This window comes from Betta splendens, chromosome 1 (genome assembly GCF_900634795.4).
Source record: "Betta splendens chromosome 1, fBetSpl5.4, whole genome shotgun sequence".
In the NCBI taxonomy this organism is placed as follows: Eukaryota; Metazoa; Chordata; class Actinopteri; order Anabantiformes; family Osphronemidae; genus Betta; species Betta splendens.
The window spans coordinates 3,837,981-3,857,560 of NC_040881.3; the positions used below are offsets into that span (position 1 = coordinate 3,837,981).

Here is a 19,580-nt window from a genome sequence, read left to right on the forward strand (position 1 = left end):
AGTGGGTTTGCGACAGGCAGCCTTCGCGGAGCCCAGGCCTGCTAACGTGACCCCGTGCAGCATCTACACCATCTGTCTGCGATGGGACTCCAAGGCAACACTCAGAGGGAGATGCAGGCAGGGGCGGTGGGGGGATGGAGGGGGTGTTTTGTCAAAGCTCCCTGAGGACCCCCTGTGCTGCAGTGTTGATCTGCTAATTATGTTTAATTGAGGCTGGGTAATTCACTACCGTTGTCTCTCTTTCTCCTAAACTCACTCGTAGCTTTTTAACAAACTGTGGCGCTGACAAGGGAGCAATCATCATCATCAGCGGCGGTGGCATCAATAAACGTTTCAGTGCAGTATTTTTTTTCATTTGAAGGGAACCAGGCTTTAATTTTGGGGAAGTTGCGTGTGCGCATGGGGACCAGTGGAATGGGTTACAACAGTTCAGCGGATATTGAAATATTTTATCAGTGCGCAGTGGATGCTCTAAGGAGCGGAAGAGCGACGCGGGGACTTGTTTGAAGCCGAGACTGGCGTCACGGCGCGCGCGCGCGTGCACACGCTAACACACACACACACACACACACACACACACACACACACACGGAGAGGTGCAAAAATATTTGCAGGAAGGCGCGCACGCCTGTTCGTATATGGCGATGTGGCACCAGGTGATGGTTTAAGGACGAATGATGTGCGTCCACGCATTGTGGATGAGGCGCCCGGCGAAGCCACGCGCAGAGAGCGAAAGAGGATGAGACGCATCAAAATAAAAAAAGCGAGTTGAACTTCACAGCTCGTTAAAACTGGAGGTGTCGACGTGGCGAAATGTCTCCAGCGCGCACCCTCACTCGCCTTTTAGATGTTTTATAATGGACAGATGAAGTCACCCAAGTCCCCCCCTCCACTACACTCTATCTTTCTCTTATTCAGGCCCATGTGCCCATATGTTTAATTAACTAGGCTGATGTGTAAGTACCTTCAGCCAGTGAAGCGTGGGCGGGCGGGCTGCGGGGAAAAGAGACTGCCGGGGAATATTTCCTTATTTCTCTTCGCCCGGGCGCTCGGTCAGCTGCCTGAGCATCACCTCAGCCGCGCGGCGTAGCGAGCTACGAAAATAGCTCGACCCGTTTAAACTTGTTCCGAATTGTTTTTTTTTTTTTTGTTCTTGGGGAGTGCGGCGCTCGTTCGAAGAGCGCGTTACGGAGGTGCGGGTGCGGGTGAGTGAGGAGAGAGGGAGAGTTATTATACGGGCGTGCGAGCGTGTGCGTTTTGATGTTATTTGTGACGGAATCCCCCCTTCAGCCTCCAAGAATCGGCGAGCGGCGCGAGGAGGAGGAGGAGGACAGGAGAGGAGGAGGAGGAGGAGGCGGCGCGCGGACCTGTCCACGAGCCCTCACTGCGGAACGCGCGGGGCTGCCGCCGGAGATTCCGAACCAACGGTGTGTTTTGGATTTTTGCGTCTGACTGATCCCCGCGCGTCAACGGCCGCTTCCTCCGCCCGAGTCGCCGAACGGACGGTGTTTGACGCGTACACGGAGAGGAATACTACCCATCCGTCCTCTGAGGGAGACGCGCTGCTGGTGCGGAGGGGGGAAGGTGTTTGGAGGCAGACAGGTGGATTTATCCGTGGCGGTGTTTTGATGGGGGAGCCCGGATGGAGGAGGAATTGATGGATTAATTGACGGAGGAGAGACGTATGTGATCCCCACTCCTGCCGAGGGCACCCGAATGGAGTAACAGGCTGCAATGTCATCTCCACCTGACCGCCTGGAGAGATGTGTCACGGGAATGGGGTGAGTTCGCCTAATTAGTTTTCTTGCATTTCTTTTTTTTTTTGACCCAGCTCAACTCTCCGCGGGTGACGGGCGAACTGAGCGCCGGTCGTCGCGGTCCAGTGTTCCGGTATCTGTCGCGCAGCCACTCTCCCCAAAGTGGAGCGGCAGCGGCGAGGCGGTGTGACTGGTTCGCTCCCCTCTCTCCGCTCCTCCGCTCGTCCGAGTCCGCGACGCACAACCTGCTGCATGCCCTACATAGACGAGCCCGGCACCGCGCGAGGAGCGTGAGGGGAATATGCGCTGAGGAGCCACAGGCTGTTTTTAACGCGCACCCCTCCACCCCCCACCCCCCTCTGACACACACATGCAGTCCTAATTCATCTCTCTGACGGTACACAATTCTAGCGTCGCGTTCAACTTGTGCTGTCATCACACGACCTTTGCGTCCAATGAGCCCGTTTCCACCGGCACCTCCAAATGAGAGAGGCGCGCACACACACACACACACGCGCGCGCGCGCGCGCGCTCGTGCTGCGACGTGCACCAATATTTAACATAACACACATGCACGCATATACACGGACGCGCAAAACGCGCACAGGCGCACAGACGCCCGCGCTGGGAACAAGCTGGCATTTTGATGTGACTGGAAGACTTGAAATGTTAATGAGTCACGAGGATCGTAATGAAACTGGGTAATAATATTTATGTCTGAGGTGTAGGTCTCAAATATAGGCGAACGGCAGCAGCCTGCGCGCGCGCGTCCTTTTTATAGATCAGTCGAATTCAACAAGTCTGCGCTTTAATTTTATTTCTAGTGCAACGCGGCAACCCATAATATGTGGCGCCTTCTTGTTTTCAGATCAAGTTTGAACACTTTTCCTCTGGTTTCACCGACGCTGTGAGAAGGAACCGCGATGCCGGCGAGCGGACAGGTCACGGCGGCCGCCTGCACGGGCCCTCGCACCTCCGCAGTCGAAATCAACATGCGTCGCACGGACTCCGAAGAAGAAGGCGCAAAACCTCCGCGAGCGCAAACCAGCAGCAGCAGCCGCGCGTTGTGACACGGAAGGTAAGGACCGAGGGCTGGCGACGGCGCACGCGGGGGAGGGGAGGGAGGGAGGGACGGGGGGGGCGCACCGAGAGCGGCGCGGACCGCGCACCGCTAGGAGGCGCTGTTGCATCGCGCTATCCGCCCGCTTGCTGACGCGAGGCCGTGTAATGAATTCATATCTCAAATTACAGTTTTCAGGCTTTGAATGCAGTCACGTTGTAGAAACACATTTTCTTCCGTTCTCCCGTGCCAAGTCTGACACACGAAGTGTCTTCTCCTCCTCTCAGGACAGAAACCATCACACACTTGCGCACACGCACAGATGTTACATGGGGGAAGCTGTAAGAGTTTGACACGTCTGAGTAGGTTATAGACATAATGTATATCCACAGATCCTACAATTCTCTATTAGAATATTCCTTCCCGGTGGCAGGCGAAAGCCCATAATTATTTCTAAACATGGTTGGGATGTGTACACATGTGCGGCAGTGATGCATTGTGAAGCCAGGGTCGTCGGGTGTTGTACGGATCCGGGGAGGCAGGCGCACCCACGGCCTCCTCGGCCCGTTATTATGAATAACCAGTGGGACGACGCAAAGGACGAGCTCTGTGGGGCACAAACGCAGTGGAGGGGAGCTGCTGCGCTCTGCACTGGATTCTGGGTGTGATGTCATGGCACCACTAAACATCAACAGTGTTTTATAGTAGACCTACTTTTCTGTGCGCTTTTCTCTCGCTGTTGTTGTTGTTGTTGTTGTTGTTGTAACTCCAGAGAGCGTTTTCTGCTCAGCTGAGCCTTATATTTCCATCTCTTCCAGTCGGCTATTAGCCAGCTACCGAAACAAAGCTACGCAATAAAAGCATGAAAATGGAATATTCTCAGTGATGTGGTGCACAGCATATTCTGAGTCCCGTTCGGGCTCCAGCATGACACATGGTGTTGAAATGATGTGTTGAGACGCATCTGTCGCCAGCACCGCTGTTAGCAAAGCAGGTATAGAGGCAGAACTTAATTTCACCGAGCAGCTTCCCAGGGTCGACAGACGTAGGCCTGTTGTTCTCCTTCTGTGCAGTTAAAGCTATTTAATCCCTCACATTTATGTGCCTTTCTCAACATGTTATTGTGCTGCCTTTTAACAAGACGACTCTCTCGAGATCATTTTTATGGCACCTACGTGGAGCCCGCGATATTCACACAAACATTAGCTTCTTGTACCTGCTGACAAACATCCAAACAAATGGTGCCGTTTCACTTCTAGTCGTTTCATGGAAGCTCAACTTTGTTTGTGAGACATTTCAAAAAGTGGTTTCCTCTGGAAAACGCGCTTCAGAGGGGGAACGCGGGGAACGCGGGGAACGCTCTGCCGTCCTCGGCAGCGTGCGAGACATTTTTAGACCTAGAGCTCAAAATTAGCCCAAAATCTACATACACTGCAAGTGGGGGAAAGGTTCAGGGAGCAATTATGCAGACGTCTCTCCTTTCATGAAAGATGCATTCAGACTTCTTACCTCTGTTGAACTGTTGGCTTTGCTGAAGTGATCCAAAAGTATTGCAATTACATTTGTGCGTTAAGCGTGACACGGCCTTAAAGAACAGAATCAGCCCGATGACCTCTGATTACTGAGGCGTAGGAACATTTCCGAGGTTATTTCATTGTTTCATGTAGCACAGTTAAAGGCTTCAACACGGTAAATATTAGCCTCAAACCAAAGCCGTCTTCTTTTTACCCCTCGTCCTTTTTTCCTGTGAACAGAAGGGTTTAGGTACAGTCTCAATACAAACAGACTGCAACCTAGAGCTTATGAAGAACAATTACAGCAGCCAAAACGCAGTGGGCGGAATATGCACCTTCCTGCCCTGCATTGTAGCCGCATTTGTCCTGAAGGAGAAGCTATCGACATATCCTCAGATAAGAGCTACAGCAAATAATCCCCTTATCGGCGCCGTCTGTTTCTTTGCAGCTCGCCACCTATTTAGGTTGAAAATACGGCGGTTGAGGCCGGAGCAGCCGCCATCGGCTGAGTGAGCGTCTCAGAGTCAATTAAAGCCGAGCGGCGCCGCCCAGGACGTCGATCCGCGGGTTTGTTTACGCGGCGCGCGGCGCTCTGACCTCACGCCTGCTGTTTTCTCACATACAATCGCGGGTCAAACGCTGCGAACGCGAGCTCTGAGAGCATGAAAATGGGTGTTTTCATGATCCTGTTCATAGCAATTACCAGCGAAAAGAACCGAGTGACATGATGGTGAGTCATTTGACCCCCGCTGATCTTCTGTATATCGATGTGTGATAGTGCAGAGTCGCACAAGTTAATAACCCCTGAAAGCCTCTTGTGAACGTGTACTGTTTAATCATTTAATCAAAACACAGTTGGTGGCGTCATTCAGTGAGTTACTGAGCCATGGTGATATTAGGCAGGGGTTTGACTAATTCAGGGGTTTGAACAGATATTTTTAGTGTGAAGTGGTTTTGTAATCATCTAAATTTGGCAACGGTGTTCTGTAAAACACAAGACTGCCTTATTAAAACTCTGAAGTTAAAACTATTCTCCTCCGGTTTTTATAACGCTACCCGTGTTTGCCGCTGTGGCCAGAAGTGGCTGAGTTGGTGCTTTGACATGAGCCGAACGCTGTTTTCACAACACACCGATTTCCACCAAAGTTTACTGACAGGGTTGAGGTAAAGCGGAGTGGATGAATCAGAGAAAGCGCCTCATTGCTCAGGCGAGGATTTGGGCTTAGCATCGCATCCTATTTTTAATCAATCTTAAAGTGTATCTGTGTTTTTCATCACTCAAAGGCAAATAGTTCTGATGCTGGAAATCAGAATAATCCCATTTGGTTTCGGGGGGGTTTAGAGACATGTCAAGCATAAATGAGCTGTTCCCAGGAAGTAGCCACCTATACAGCATGTCTTTAGTATAGAGAACATTTTATTTTTCTATTTTAACCAACAAATCTGTCAAAACAGTCTCTCAGCTCATTACAGATGGAAGGGCCAGCCGGTCGATCACTACAACAGTCTTAATCTCCTGAAATTGTTATCATTTTTATAAATGTCTTTGAATTACACAGCAGACGTAACAAACACTCTCTTGAGATCTTTGTTGTATTTTTATGAAATCTGGCAGAATCCTGTTGTTGAGGCTGTTTGTTTAACAGGTTAGAGATGAATATTGCCAGTTGGAGAGACCCACACCGAAGCATATATGCACAGCAGGTGTCTGGCTGAGGAAGAGAAACATCCATGCAGGTATTTTTGTTACCGACTTGTTTTTGACCACCTTAGTGACAACATAATGAGCCGTAACCAAGCCTTAACAAATTATCACCTTTTTATAAAGGTGTTCTTGTAAATGTGTTGGCAAACAGTAGCTCGTCTAAACATCCAGTAGGCAACGTTAGCGTTGAAGTTCAGTTTAATTCAGCTCATTTATTTAGCTCCAGTTCACAGTGAATTTTATCTCAAAACACAAAATTCCCCCAAAATAACACAAACATGCAACAGAGGAGACGCTGGCTTTAATGGAAGACGGCTCCAGCAGAACCGGGCTCGGGGCGGGGGCCATCGGCCTCGACCGGTTGGGCTGAAGGGAAGGAGAGGAGGGAAGAACACGCAGGAAACCGAACACCGGCAGTGACTGCACATCGGAGACAAGGAGAGTCTTAAAAGCGGACGGTGTCTGAACTGGAAGTCCGGTATTCACTCCATTATGCTTTGTTGAGGGAAATTTAGTTACAGTGTTTAGGTGAGTGAGTGGTTTTCAAACCAAAAGTCAGGTTAGACACTAAACTGGATGAGCAGAAAGGCAGAAGAACTAAAAAGAACTAAAGTTGGATGATGAGCCATCACAACAAAGATGTTTTAACAGCAGATGGTTATTTGATCCGTAATAGTGCATCGGCTGAGCTTTGAAATCTCTACTTATTCTGGAAAGTGAGTCATGCAGGCTTCATATTGACAGCCAGTGGTCATTGTTCAAAGAAAGATGCGCCCAGATGTGCTCCCCTTTGATGTCGGCATTCATTTTTCAGTGGGAAGCTTAGGGCTTTTAAGACGGGGCATGCCTCATTTTGGATTGTAACCCCCAACGGCGTCTATTTGCATTCTGCTCTTTTGAATTAGCTTGATTAGTATTAAGCACAACATGTGGTCCTAAGAGTGGGAACATTTCCATCTTCCTAGGAAGCTTACTCCAGTTGTTACCTTGAGTGATGCTTTTCACACTTTGTCAGTCTGAGGGCTTTTCATGCTCAAAGAGGCTTAAACGTGCCTAAGTGTGGCCGGGCCGGCCCTGTCATTTTGGCCAACTTAACACTCCAAGCCCATATTCCAATTTAATGCCTTCACACACACCAGATTTCGCTCCAGACTGATAGAAGCTGTCCTAGCTAAGACATTCTTCAGCTTTTTCTCGTCTAATTCAGTTTTCCATGACCGATCGCCACATAAGTGTATCAGTGCTACTTCACCACCACTTTGTCTCCAGCAGAGATGATGGGGAGCGCCGAGGTCTCACTGATGGCACGGACCCCTTTCCTCTCTCCCGATTTACGTGTTACGTATGCTACAGCTCAATTAGCTCGACGTGTTAATGAAATGCTTAATGCATTTTTACAATGAATCTAAAATTATTACACCAGAGGAGATAACAAACGCGCAGCAGGCCTTTATTTAAACAATGGTGGTATGGAGCTGCAGCACCGTCGTCCTACTGGCAGAGGAGGCTGCCAAAAGAATAGTCATTTTAATTCTCTTGATAAGCCAGCAGCTATGTTATGGGGGGGTGCTGTGTGTACAGCACTAACTGTGCCAATGATGTTAAGTCCATAAGGAATTTCATCAGTCAGCTTCAGAATAAGGAAAACTGGCTCTGTTCTCCTCCCCTCATGTTTTCTTGTCAAAATAGACGTTTCTTAAATTCACATTAAACAATGAGTCAAACAGTCGTCGCGTGTAGCGTGAAGGCTTTGTGAACGCGTTCCAGAGTCATGGCATTCGTACGTACGACAGTGACAATATGCTCGGAGTCTTAAAATAATCTCTGCTCCCTAAAGGTGCAGATAATCTGATTGCACCTTGTGAAGCATGCGCTTTACTGAATTAACAGGCTGCAGTTTAGAAATATATGATGTTTCTAATGACTGGAGAAAAAGACCCACAACATTTTTATTACTTTCCAGTCAAAGTGTATTGGAAGGTGCTCACTGGTCCACTGTGCGTCTATTCCTGATTGGTGCTGATGCGTTTTAGGCAGATGGAGCAGGTGGACGACAAACACAACATGCTCCAGATTAGAGGAGATGCTGCTTTTACTGAACCTCGGCCAAGGAGGTTGTCCATGCTGGACATTTGTGCTGCTTTTTGCTGAAGAATGTGGTGCTTGGTTAATTAGGACGCTCATGATCCGCCTCCTAGACAGTCGGTTGGATTTCTACCATTTCATAACTTTGATCAAGTGCCTTGCACGGTGAACCGTTGTGTTTTATAGCACAAAGTCCCACATCATCTGTGGTGTTAACTTGTGAAAAATGGCTCATTGCAGCAAAGCAACAGTCAAGCAGGCAAACACAGAGCCTTTAGCCTCAGGTCTGGGCCTCCCAGTACAGGTCTGATGAGACGGTCTACAGTGCTGCTGATTGATGGCCAGCGCATAGTTTCCCTGACAGCTTTACTAAACATCTTCAGCGCGGTTCCTGTGGATAGATGAGCAACACAGGAGAGAGAAGCTACATCATTTTTGGAGTATTTCATATTTGGTCAGTACACTGAAAGCACAGTGTGGTGATTTCCACTCAGCTGTTGTCAAATCTGTTCTAAAGGACAAAATTACTGGAGCTCTAATTGATATGTTGTGAGCAAAACATAGATTTGAAGTTCACTGAAGAGCTGCTCAAGTTGTTTTTCCTATTCCAGCCATCTGGAGCTCCGCGCTAGCGTTTCTCTAATTCTGCTTCCTGTTTTTATGCGAACACTGAAGACGCAGACAGTTGATGCATCGTTCAAACTGCTCAGACATGCAGTCATTCCATTAATCTGCTGATACGGGAACATGTCGGCTTAATGCCTAAACGAGCACCACGGTCAATTTTCAGTAAGAGTGGGGACGACAATTATTTATAAATTTATGTGCCACATTCAACACGGCCGAGTCTGAACTGCATGATTTCTCATTAATGGATATGCGCCAGGGTTAATATTTAAAATGAAAATTAGCTTGGGCCCTATTAAATGAAGACGTGAGGTCACAATGTCAGTGAAAACACATGGAAGCTGCGCTGCGATTTTTAAATGAATAGTGAGATAAAATGCAGCCGGGTTCCGTCCATCACTTTATTATTGCAGCAGCTTCAGATCACGTTTTTCGTCTGTTTTACAGTTATCGAAAAGAAAACCCACAGCAGGTTGATGACTGAATGAGCTCTAGATGCCAAAGATGCATTTGTGTTCCATGTTGCATGGATGGTGCAGCAGCAGCATAGATGAAAGAACAATATATAGAAGGTTGTATAAATCTGCCATTTAGGAAAATAGAGCAGCTTTATTTACTATTGATTTAGTGGAAATCATCTATGATTTTATGTCCTCCCATTCGAACTGCTGTGCATATAATTAAGTTATTGCCTCACTCAGTTTCTCTCGTCTCCATTTTGTAGACGCTGCTGCAGGAGAAGTCATGGAGACTTTGCCGTTATTGATTCTGTTGTTCAATTTGCTTATTTGTTTGTTTGTGGAAAAACTGTAACAGTGGTTTAAAAAGTGCAATAGAAATATATTAGTGCTTTTATTATCTGAAATGAGACGAGTCAGTGAATCCATAAGCAGCGGCTGCAGTTTTTCTACTTTGGACGCACAGTACACTGAGTTCTAATGTTTAAACCACAAAGAGAAGCCAGTTAAAGCACATTTACAAACCAGGGAATAAGTAGAACATACAAATGACTGATTACAAGGGAAACAACTAATGACTTTTGCTATTAATTCTGATTGTTTGGAATATTTATAAACAAGTTGACATCAGCTCCTCTAAGACGCGTGTTGTAGTTCTTAAGGCAACATCCTGCTGAAATGATGCTACCTGCCAGGAAATGTGCTGATTTCCACATGAATAGGAGCTTGATCAGTCCATGATGCAGAGTGTCAGCGGCCGGTCGGCTTCATTCTGCCTCTTCGACCCGATCTCGATGAAAACTCTGCCAGGCAGCGAGATGCGGAGGCCAAAAATATTCCCAAAACATCCGCACGTCATCCAAAATACATTACTTCAGGTATAATGCTCGCCTCAATGCGGGCGACAGGTGCTGACGGGGCATCTGGTGATGCGGCTGCACTTGAAGTCTGCCAAATGAAATTTTTAATGACACTGAGCAACACATCAAAAAGCATATGTCGACCCGACACTTTGGAGAGATTCTCGGTGAAAGGTTCTGGAACGAGGGCCCTCAAACATCCACACTGACTGCAAACCCAGAGATTGTATTTATAGTAAGAACATATTAAAAGGTTTTAAAAATCTAAATGGCTTCAAGTTAGTGATGATTTCGCTCGATGTCGTTGTGGTGAGTTGGAAGATGAAGATTGAGGGCTCTCGACCCTCTCCCCGGCTTCAGCAGCGCTGGGCTTTAAACCATGTTTTGCTGTTGAAGACTTAATTAATGACCATCGTGTGCATGGGAGACACTCGCGCCCCCACTTCTCTCTATGAATCCCCTAATATGTTCACATCAGTTTATCACAAACAGAACTCTGCTTCCTAATTTCGTGATTTTTTTTTTTTACACTTTCATCTTTCCTTGAAAATTGTCGCTTCTTTTTATGTAACCCATAATTAATTGGAAAGAAATTCCAAGTTAACACACACACACACACACACACACACACACACACACACACACACACACACACACACACACCTCATCTGCTACCAGAACGCAAACAGTGGGAATTGGTTTATTGAGATAACAGCTGGAGGTGCTCATTTTCAGTTGAGTACCATTAAACAATTGCAGGAAGAGACTGTGCAATTGTTTGTAATTAAAGAGCACCAATCAAAGCTCACACGGAGGAAGATGATGTCTACGTGATATTGAAATGTGATAAGACATCAGTTGGTTCCATTCATTCTTTGGTGAACACGATCCTCTATGAATCCTGACGGACCCAAACTAATCACATTGAGACCATCATATATGGAGGTATCCGGTCCGTCTTTAAACCCTTTCGATCTGGCAGATGCTGCAGATGCTGCAGATGTGCGTTTCCATTGCAGCCCTTCCAACCGACCCAGTGTTCGCCGCTTGCTGGTCCTGTTGTCTCTCTCCTTTCCACTCGCCTGAGCGATCAGTGCAGAGACGCCCACCCTGAGCACGCTTCTGCTGGAGGCTTCTTTCGTTCCTTGTTGTTTATGCGTCCAGTGCCTCCAGAGTAGGTCTGTTGTAAACTGGTGCCGAACCCTAAATGTTGGGTGGTTGGATGATGATGTTGATGAATATGATGTGGGAAAAAAATATTTTTGTCACACTGCTTTTTCTACAATATAATATATTCTACATAATATACATTAAAGCTAGAAAAGCAACCAAACTAGTGCAAGCATAAGATTGTGGATAAATCCACTCTGTTCTGCTCTGAAATAGCTCTGCTTGTCTTTTACGCTTCGCCACGCTCCGCACACTGCTCTAGATAGTCATTATTATGAGGGCAGAGCACCTGCTGTCAAGGTGCATAGATGAGGGAGAGCTAACTGAAAAGATCAGACCTCCAGCAACACCTGCAGGTTACTGAGCAACACTCATCAGAATACTACACAGCGGATTTGTTTAATTTCTCTCTGTTTGCTGGCAGGACCTCGCTCACGGACCTTTAGGCAGCGAATATTTGTACGGCACCAACGTGTGGCGTCAGAAGCTTCAGCGGCGCCTCTTCATGTTCAGGTTGCTTGTACATTCTGCAGACTACATCAGTAAAACCTTCAGACTTCTTTCCAACTTATTTCTGCAATATTTAGTCTTTAGAAGAAAATTGGTGAATTAATACATTTCTTGGCTTTCATCAATAATGGATTGTTGAGAGATTGGTGCACTTGTCATGCATGAGTACAAATTCAGTGTTTGGTTAAAATTTAATGGAGGAATTTATTCCATGATTACATCAGATTGTCTAACAAGGCCAACCAATGATTGTCTACAACCATCCTGTGTCATTTTAATGTTTCAGGTCCTTTCAATAATTGAAAGCCCAAAAATTGCATCATATATTCATAAGAATGGCTCAGACTCCTCTCATCTCTAGACTTTACTGTGGTTTTTGGAAATATGGCTTCTTTGTAGGTCAGCTACACTTGTGATGTAAGGCAATATTAGCTGTAATATTATATATACAAACAATTCACGCTTTAAAATTTGTCTCCTTTTAACATTATAAATGCAGATAGGTGCTTCTTTAATGTGAAGTATAATGACACTCCTCAGAGTATCACATTATGACCTCACGCTATCATTTCAAGGTCAGAACCGTGCTGCCTGAGAGCCTGTGCTTTTCTTGACTCGATTAAGCTGCATAATAACTTTACATTCATGCCCTTTCCTTCCTCCCCTCGGCCCGGCCTACACCTTATGCCTTTTAGACGTCTCCACAGGCACTGTGCCTTTCGTTTGCCTCGCAGCCTGCTGCAGAAAAACACACATACTCTCAAAGCCAAACACAGTCACAGAAATTTCAAAAACACACAACGCAGGCCTCCAATGAACAGAGTGTCCTTTCTTGTGTCCTGGTCCTTGTTTATTCATTTTTATTACCACTAAAATATTAATGACCGAACTCTTGCAAATATTTTTTTTGCCATGCTTCCACACATACCACAAAAATCCCAAAAAGATACAACTGGCCAAAAGTGTGTCCCCTTAACACATGTACCCAGTTTTTTTTCCTGCATTGCTGAATTTTTGATATGAAAAAAGGTTGTTGGGCTGTTAAAAGGCTGTGTCTATGGGAGCAGGGGCCGCGGAGCAGGCAAGCGGTTTTATCGAGGACAAGCAGGCAGGCGCTTGGAGCTTGCATCAGTGTTAACCGAATATAAATGTGATATTTCAAATCTGCAGTCAAATCAAGACAACAAAGATTAGTGTCTTGGAATCCTGTATCTGGGTGATGATGCACCCTGTGCTTAGTAACCGCAGTGCAGTCTCTGGAAATATAAAGCCTGACACTCCCAGGTCAAAAAAAGCCTACGTACAGTATACTGTATATGTAGTATTCAGAAGTGATGCACTGCAGATGTTTGAAACTTAAACCATGAGTAGCAGAACTGAGACTTTACACTGACTAAGCCCTAGAATATATATTAAAATGTGTACCTTGATGTATGAGGTGGCTAAATACATTTGCTAAGGCGCACTGTTGAGTATTACATTTAAGTCCTCTTATAGATACACAGTATCAATTACAATATTGGCTTTGTGACAGTTAGAATCACTAGTTCACCCACCTTCAGAAGAGGAAACCTGCACTGATGATTGGAACTTAATCTGAACCAAAGCATAAAAAGTGTAATCATATAAAGACACAAGATACACAGAAATCAAATATCAGTTATCACAGAATTAAAGTAAGAACTTTGTCTGGAACTTCTATCTAGTGCCTCACACTCAGCTGAAATAATTGTAAAAGTAGCTTGGAGCACATTGATATAAAGTCTTGTGTTTAATTGGATATGACATGCTCTGTCCTCCACTGGAAGCCAGTGAAGCTGTAAGAACTGACACCTGTCAATGTGACTTCAAGCTTTAGGCCCCGTTCAGACAGAGTTTCAGTGTGTGTTAGGAATCCCAGGCCTTCACAATCAGTGCGAGTGGGGAATGATGCCACAGGGAGCTTCAGCAAAAAGTTGGCGATGACTGCTTAAACTTTTTCTGTATGTAAACACGCATCATATGGACAATATTTTATTTGTATATTTAAAAAGTAATAAGTAATGTGATTACATTGTAGTAATAGTTTTTTAGTAGTCTTGTAACTTACAAATTACAGTATGTAAATTAGAGTAGCAACAAGTAGTGCTAGTAATTTGACTATTACTATTACAGTAGCTACAGTAAATAGTAATACTTTATGTAAAGACTAACATCTTTCAAACATGGTGATTCATGAATCATTGTCTGCACGTAAAGTAAGGAGCAAAGAAATACGGTGCCAAAACCTGAAGGGGGCCAAAGATACTGCCTTGTGCCACACCATGATTATTTGTGTGTTGTGTTTTTGAAGCTACATTTTCTAACAGTAGTTATGAAAGGTTACAAAATGTTTCTATAAATTACAATGAGATTGTAGTTTAGTGTTTATAAAGTATAGCTGACGAATCCCCCTTTTAATTGTTTAGTTATGATTGATGAAATGCTAACTGATGGATGGAAGGATGCTAAGCTGCCAGTATCAGACTCACTAAACCCAGACGTAGATGTGGGGAGTGGAAATAATGAACATACATGTGTTGTAATGGTTGTGCTAACAGTAAGTTTTTCATTCTAGGGTTTTACAGTGTCTTCTACAGTATGATGGAGTATTTATAACCTTTGTGTTTATTCTTAGTCAGAGCCTTTGAACTGATAATGAGTTAAAAGGAAAGTAGAATACTGAAGTGGGGTGGAAAATGTTTTCAGATCTAGGTGCAAGATACAGAGGAAGTGATTGTATTTTATTTCTTTTCTTAATAGGAATGTTTGGAAGAGTTATGTCTTCTGGTTTTTCAATATTGGCAGAAACGCTGCTGAATGTGCATCTCTTTCCTCCACTGTGGAACCATTATGAAGTTACTACGTAAGATGCTGACTTTGTTGAAACTGAAAACACTTGCTGATGTGTGCCACTCACACTGACTTAGGAAAACTTCTCCTGCTATGTTTGAGTGTGAAAAATGCACCGAAAACAGGCAAAATGTTTTCCCCGATGATTCCACACCTTTGAGATGTCAGACGTCATTCCACCATCTGCAGTGTGTTTGGATTTTTTTTTTATCCAACTGAGACGCAGCTTAGCACAAACTGCCCATTAATGTGATAAGTTTGTCTGGTTTATCACAGCACGATTGCAGCCAAATTGAAGTAAGAAACAATAAAGGTGGGTGGCCTAGTCTTCCTTTAACGTCTGTACACTGTGAATCGCTCCCAGCAAACCTAATACAGAGAGACTACAGGCACTGAGTCCATCTGAGAGTGAGGAAACTTTCTTGAAGCTCAAAAAAATAGAAAGCAAGGGCATTTTGTGTTACAATTCATCAAAGCATTACTTAAAGCCTGATCAAATTAATTTGCCAATATTGTCTAGTCATATTTCTGAGCTAATACACTTGACTGACAACAAGAAACAGAAAAATCCCTTTTGTGCATGTCGTTCATTAAACAGACGCACTGGTCTGGAAGTGTGTTTGCCTGTCACTGGAAAGCCTGCATGTCGTCAGTGAAGTGGAGGAGGATGACAGGATTGTGTAGAAGAAGAAAAGAAAAGTACTGGCATAATAATACACCAAACCATGCATATTACACATTAAGTTTGCTTCTGGTGAATGTAGATTGAAGAATATTTGCAAAACACTGGCCAATACAGTCATTGAGCATTAATAACCCATGTGATAAATAAACATTTACACCACAAATGGAGAAAAAATCAGCAATTGGATGATGCGAGGTTTAATATAATACAGTGGTTTCTCATTAGTGTCTTGCTTAAGATACTTAAAAGTTGGGCTCAAGCAAATATAAAAAACTACAGTACATCAAGCATTTACAACTCATGGACACGCTTCATCTATGAAATAGTTTCAGTTTTAAAGTACATGTACTAACGTAATTACTGAGTCAAGGATAGATGAGATGAAAACTATTAGATTTCTCTACTACTAAGCTACTAACTCTTTACAAGCGTTTTACAAGCCTGCGAAGGTATGAAGCTGAGTGGAGCAGCGCTTTAAGATGTTCTGGGGGAAATAAGGGCCACATAACCAAGAGCCTAATTTGTGTTGTCATCTAGAGGCACTATATAGAGCTGCTTCACTGGCGATGAATGAAAAGAATGAAATTGCGGGCTGATAGATTTAAGCAATTACACCCACATGAGCTTTATTTAATTGGCGTTAGGGCTAACACTGTTGAACCACAAAATGTGCTTCTATGCGAGGAAAATCTCTCTGCGTTGCGGTAGCGTGCGAGACGTCCTCTAATTCCCTGAAGCAGCTTGAGGGGCAGTGGATGCCAGTTCCCATCCGGGCACATGTTGTTCCAGGCAAACTTTAGCCATGGAAATAAACCCATTTTCGGACAAAGGGAAATTTCTAAAACATGGTAAACGCACTTAAAGCATCTGAACATAAACTTTGATCAGTGGTGGGTAAAAACTCTCATTCTAAAGCACACATTTATGTTTAGCTGGCTGTGCCGTATTTTCAGTGTTGTTCTATAAGTTCTAACAAAAAGTAGCACAAACGTTCCCTCTCGACAACTCGTAAAAGCTGATCGCAGGAGTCAGTGCATGATTTTAAGCACATGTGCACATCCTCCCAGATGGCGGGAACACTCAGTGACCCACGGTTCCGCAGCTACTTTGACCGCTTCGGAAGCTGTGGCTCCTAGTTATGTTAGCTGTGATGCTAACTCCAGGGAAAGTTAGTGTAATCTTGTCCCGTTGCTTGGCGCTGACGCTAATTCCCTGGGACAGGAGTGTAGCGGTGTGTGATTTAGCGGCGTATGCTAAGTGCTGCTGGAGCTGCAGGCTAGTCTGTGGGCACCAGGGCAGAGAGAACAAGCTAGCGAGGTACTGACTTGACTAACTGGCCTGATTAGACCGGGTGTGAGCTGACATGGATCAGACACACACACCGAGCCAGCTAGAAATACGGGAGGAATTAGACAAAGACCCTCAAAGATGAAATGCATTAGGAGAAAATGAAGCTGCAGATGATGAGCAGACATGGACGCGGAGCGGAGGATGAAGAGGCGCAGACACACTGGGCTAATTTTGTGGACGTGATGTTTCCTCCTGGGGTGTTTTTCAGCTCTGCTGGACTGTGGTGGTGTAAGAAATTGGCTGAGACGCAACGTAGCGTTCGCATCATGGTTTCATTAGCTCTCACTCAGCCCGAGGCATTTCACACTGCATTTCCTCTACTCATCTGCTTCTCTTAGATCTGCTCACATTACAGCAAAGGTAATACGGAGGAAGCTGAGACTGGAACGCTCTCCTCTGTATCCGACGAGAACTTTACTCGGATTGGTTAGAGTTGTATTAAATGTTCTCTTTTCTTCTCAGCGAGTGCTCTTGATCGATGCAGACACATACGCGCCTTTAGTGATTTTGAATGTTTCCCCTTCGTACACCCACGGACTGGGTAAAATCAGATTACATTTATTTCAGCGTTATTTTAGCCATTAAAAGCTGGAACTTTACTGTGAACATTGCCCACAGATATAGATAATGTTCAAGTAAGCAGACAGTGGAAGAGATATTTGGGGCATCTCATGAAGCCCGATTAGCAGTTTAGCTAAAGTAAAGTTGGGTTAAACCCCGGTTTCCCGATCGCCGCCCACGCGCAGAGTGAATTAAGCTAATTTTTGGACAGTGGACAGAAATGGGTCAATGAACTCCCAGCCCCAGTTTACCCCATCTATCGCGTCACACCAATGATTAAATTCCAGTCACATATCAGAGGCGCTGTTTTTCTCCCAGATAAATGCAGGCTAATCTTGGAGGAAGCCGGCGGGTCATTGTACAGTACTTATTGCATCCTTGAAGCCGTGCTCAGAATACTCCTGACGCTCATGTCCTGCTGGTTCCAAATATTTCCTTTTCACAGCAGAGTGAAGTCGATCCTTAACAGATGTTTCAAGGTGCAACTGAATTTCTGTGTTTTGAAATGACAGCTTTTTGCTCCTCTCCAAGCTAAGATTGCGTGTGCAATATATTTCGGTACGATTTATAGAGAAACTAATCAAGTCTAACTTCTTGCAGCTGCCTTCTCATTCGGATTAACTACATTTGTCTTGTTACTTTTCTTACAGCTTAACACACTGCTCTCCACCGATCCATTATGCATGTGCTGAGGCTGTTTGTTACATCAACAGTCCCTTTCGCCTTCTGTGAAAACACATTGTTGGATTAGAACGTCCTGAAAAGACACATTTATCACCTTTTAAGGCTTTTTATCTTGCATTTATGTTCCACAAAGATTCATGCAGCTCATAAATTGACATGTCAGTATCTTGAACCTATAACCAGCAACACGTCACAGCCGCGTGGTCACATTTCATAGCGTTGTGCTGGTTAACATGGCGCTTGTGTTTGCCTCTTTTAGGGTATGATGGGTGTAGTGGGCTGGATGTTGCTCCTACTCTCACAAATGATGGTGCCTGCGGCGTCCCAGAAGCCTCCGGGGCTCAGCGTGGGTGTGATCATGGGTCAAACGCGCCTTGTATCCGATCAGGAGATCCGATTACCTCGTCAGCCTGATGATCCGCTTGATGTCTCTGTGGTGACACTGAGGATGAACCAGACAGACCCAAACTCTGTGATTACACAGGTGAGAATTGCTGTGAACATCCGGCGGTGCCGCCGTCTCGCAACACCCCTCGTTTGACGCCCGCTTGTTGTTACACTGTGCCCCCAAGGTGTGCGAGCTCCTGTCACGCACTCGTCTCCACGGCATCGTGTTCGCCGACGGCACCGATCAGGAGGCCATCGCCCAGATCCTTGACTTCCTCTCCGTGCAGACTCAGCTTCCAATCCTGGGAGTCCACGGAGGGTCCTCCATGATTATGGCTGACAAGGTGAGTGACCGTGACACCGGTGGGTTCAGGCGACACCTGCCTCGCTTTCTCCACAATGTTTGCGCATGGGAAGTGAGATTACTTTGTTGTAATCCCTGCTCTCAGCCAGCTCTGACTGTTGAAGGATAATGCCTGTCAGCTAAGTTTGTTTACGCAGACATTTATTTAGTTGACAGACAGGAATTCAGCCCAAAATTCCACACAGTCAACAAGCTCCGGAAAAAACACAGAAAACACATAAATTACGCATTTTTAAATATGTCCACATCCGAGACACAGACGATGCCTTCAGCTGGTGGGAAAGGGAAATAATGCCAAACCACAGACTTGGCTTCAAGTTCTAATGGGTGTTTTAACGGATGTGGTTCACTCATGTCTTACGTAAACTGTCTGAGGATGCTGTGTTCAGTGTATTGGTAGATTAGAAGCTCTCTTTGTTTAGGATAGAAACACTTGGATGTTGGACACAATCAAATGAAGCAACCAATCAAATAAAACTATTTATTATTGTAAATAGAGTTTTATTTGAATAAGTAGTAATTAACTGTATTTATTATTGTAAAACGTCAGCCGTATGTAGAGTACAGTTAAAATGAGGGAAGATTTGTTCCTAGTTTCTGAGGCTGGATTCGTTTTGCTTCGGTGCGATGCTCAGTCTCAGTTTGAGATGTGCATGTCTTCCTCAGCATTTCTTTCTCTCTGGTATTGGCTCTACCTGACAGACAGACTAAAAACGCTTTGATAAAAACACAACCGGTTCTTTAGCTCTTAAATCTCTCAGGGCGCAGCAGCCAAAACACAGGAACCAATAACAGCAGCCTTTTGAAGCTGTAGCTGATGGAAAATGCAGCGTGTCTGTGTGAGAGGCAGAAAACAGGAGCAGGGCTGGACGCAGTCAGAGTTTTCTGAAGTTGTTGGAGTGAAGTTGTATTGTGAAGGTCAGCGGTGTAAA

The 19,580-nt window shown here is 45.1% G+C and overlaps 1 protein-coding gene across 1 annotated transcript in view; it reads left to right on the forward strand.

The window, feature by feature from the left end:
• Positions 1–960: 960 nt before the first annotated feature.
• The window catches only part of grin2ab (glutamate receptor, ionotropic, N-methyl D-aspartate 2A, b), a 70,665-nt gene continuing 52,045 nt past the window's right edge, over positions 961–19,580 (forward strand). Inside the window, 4 exon segments of the mRNA XM_029162041.3 lie at positions 961–1,781; positions 2,626–2,835; positions 18,157–18,381; positions 18,470–18,628. Coding sequence (XP_029017874.1) covers positions 1,764–1,781; positions 2,626–2,835; positions 18,157–18,381; positions 18,470–18,628 — 612 coding nt within the window. The 5' untranslated portion in view covers positions 961–1,763.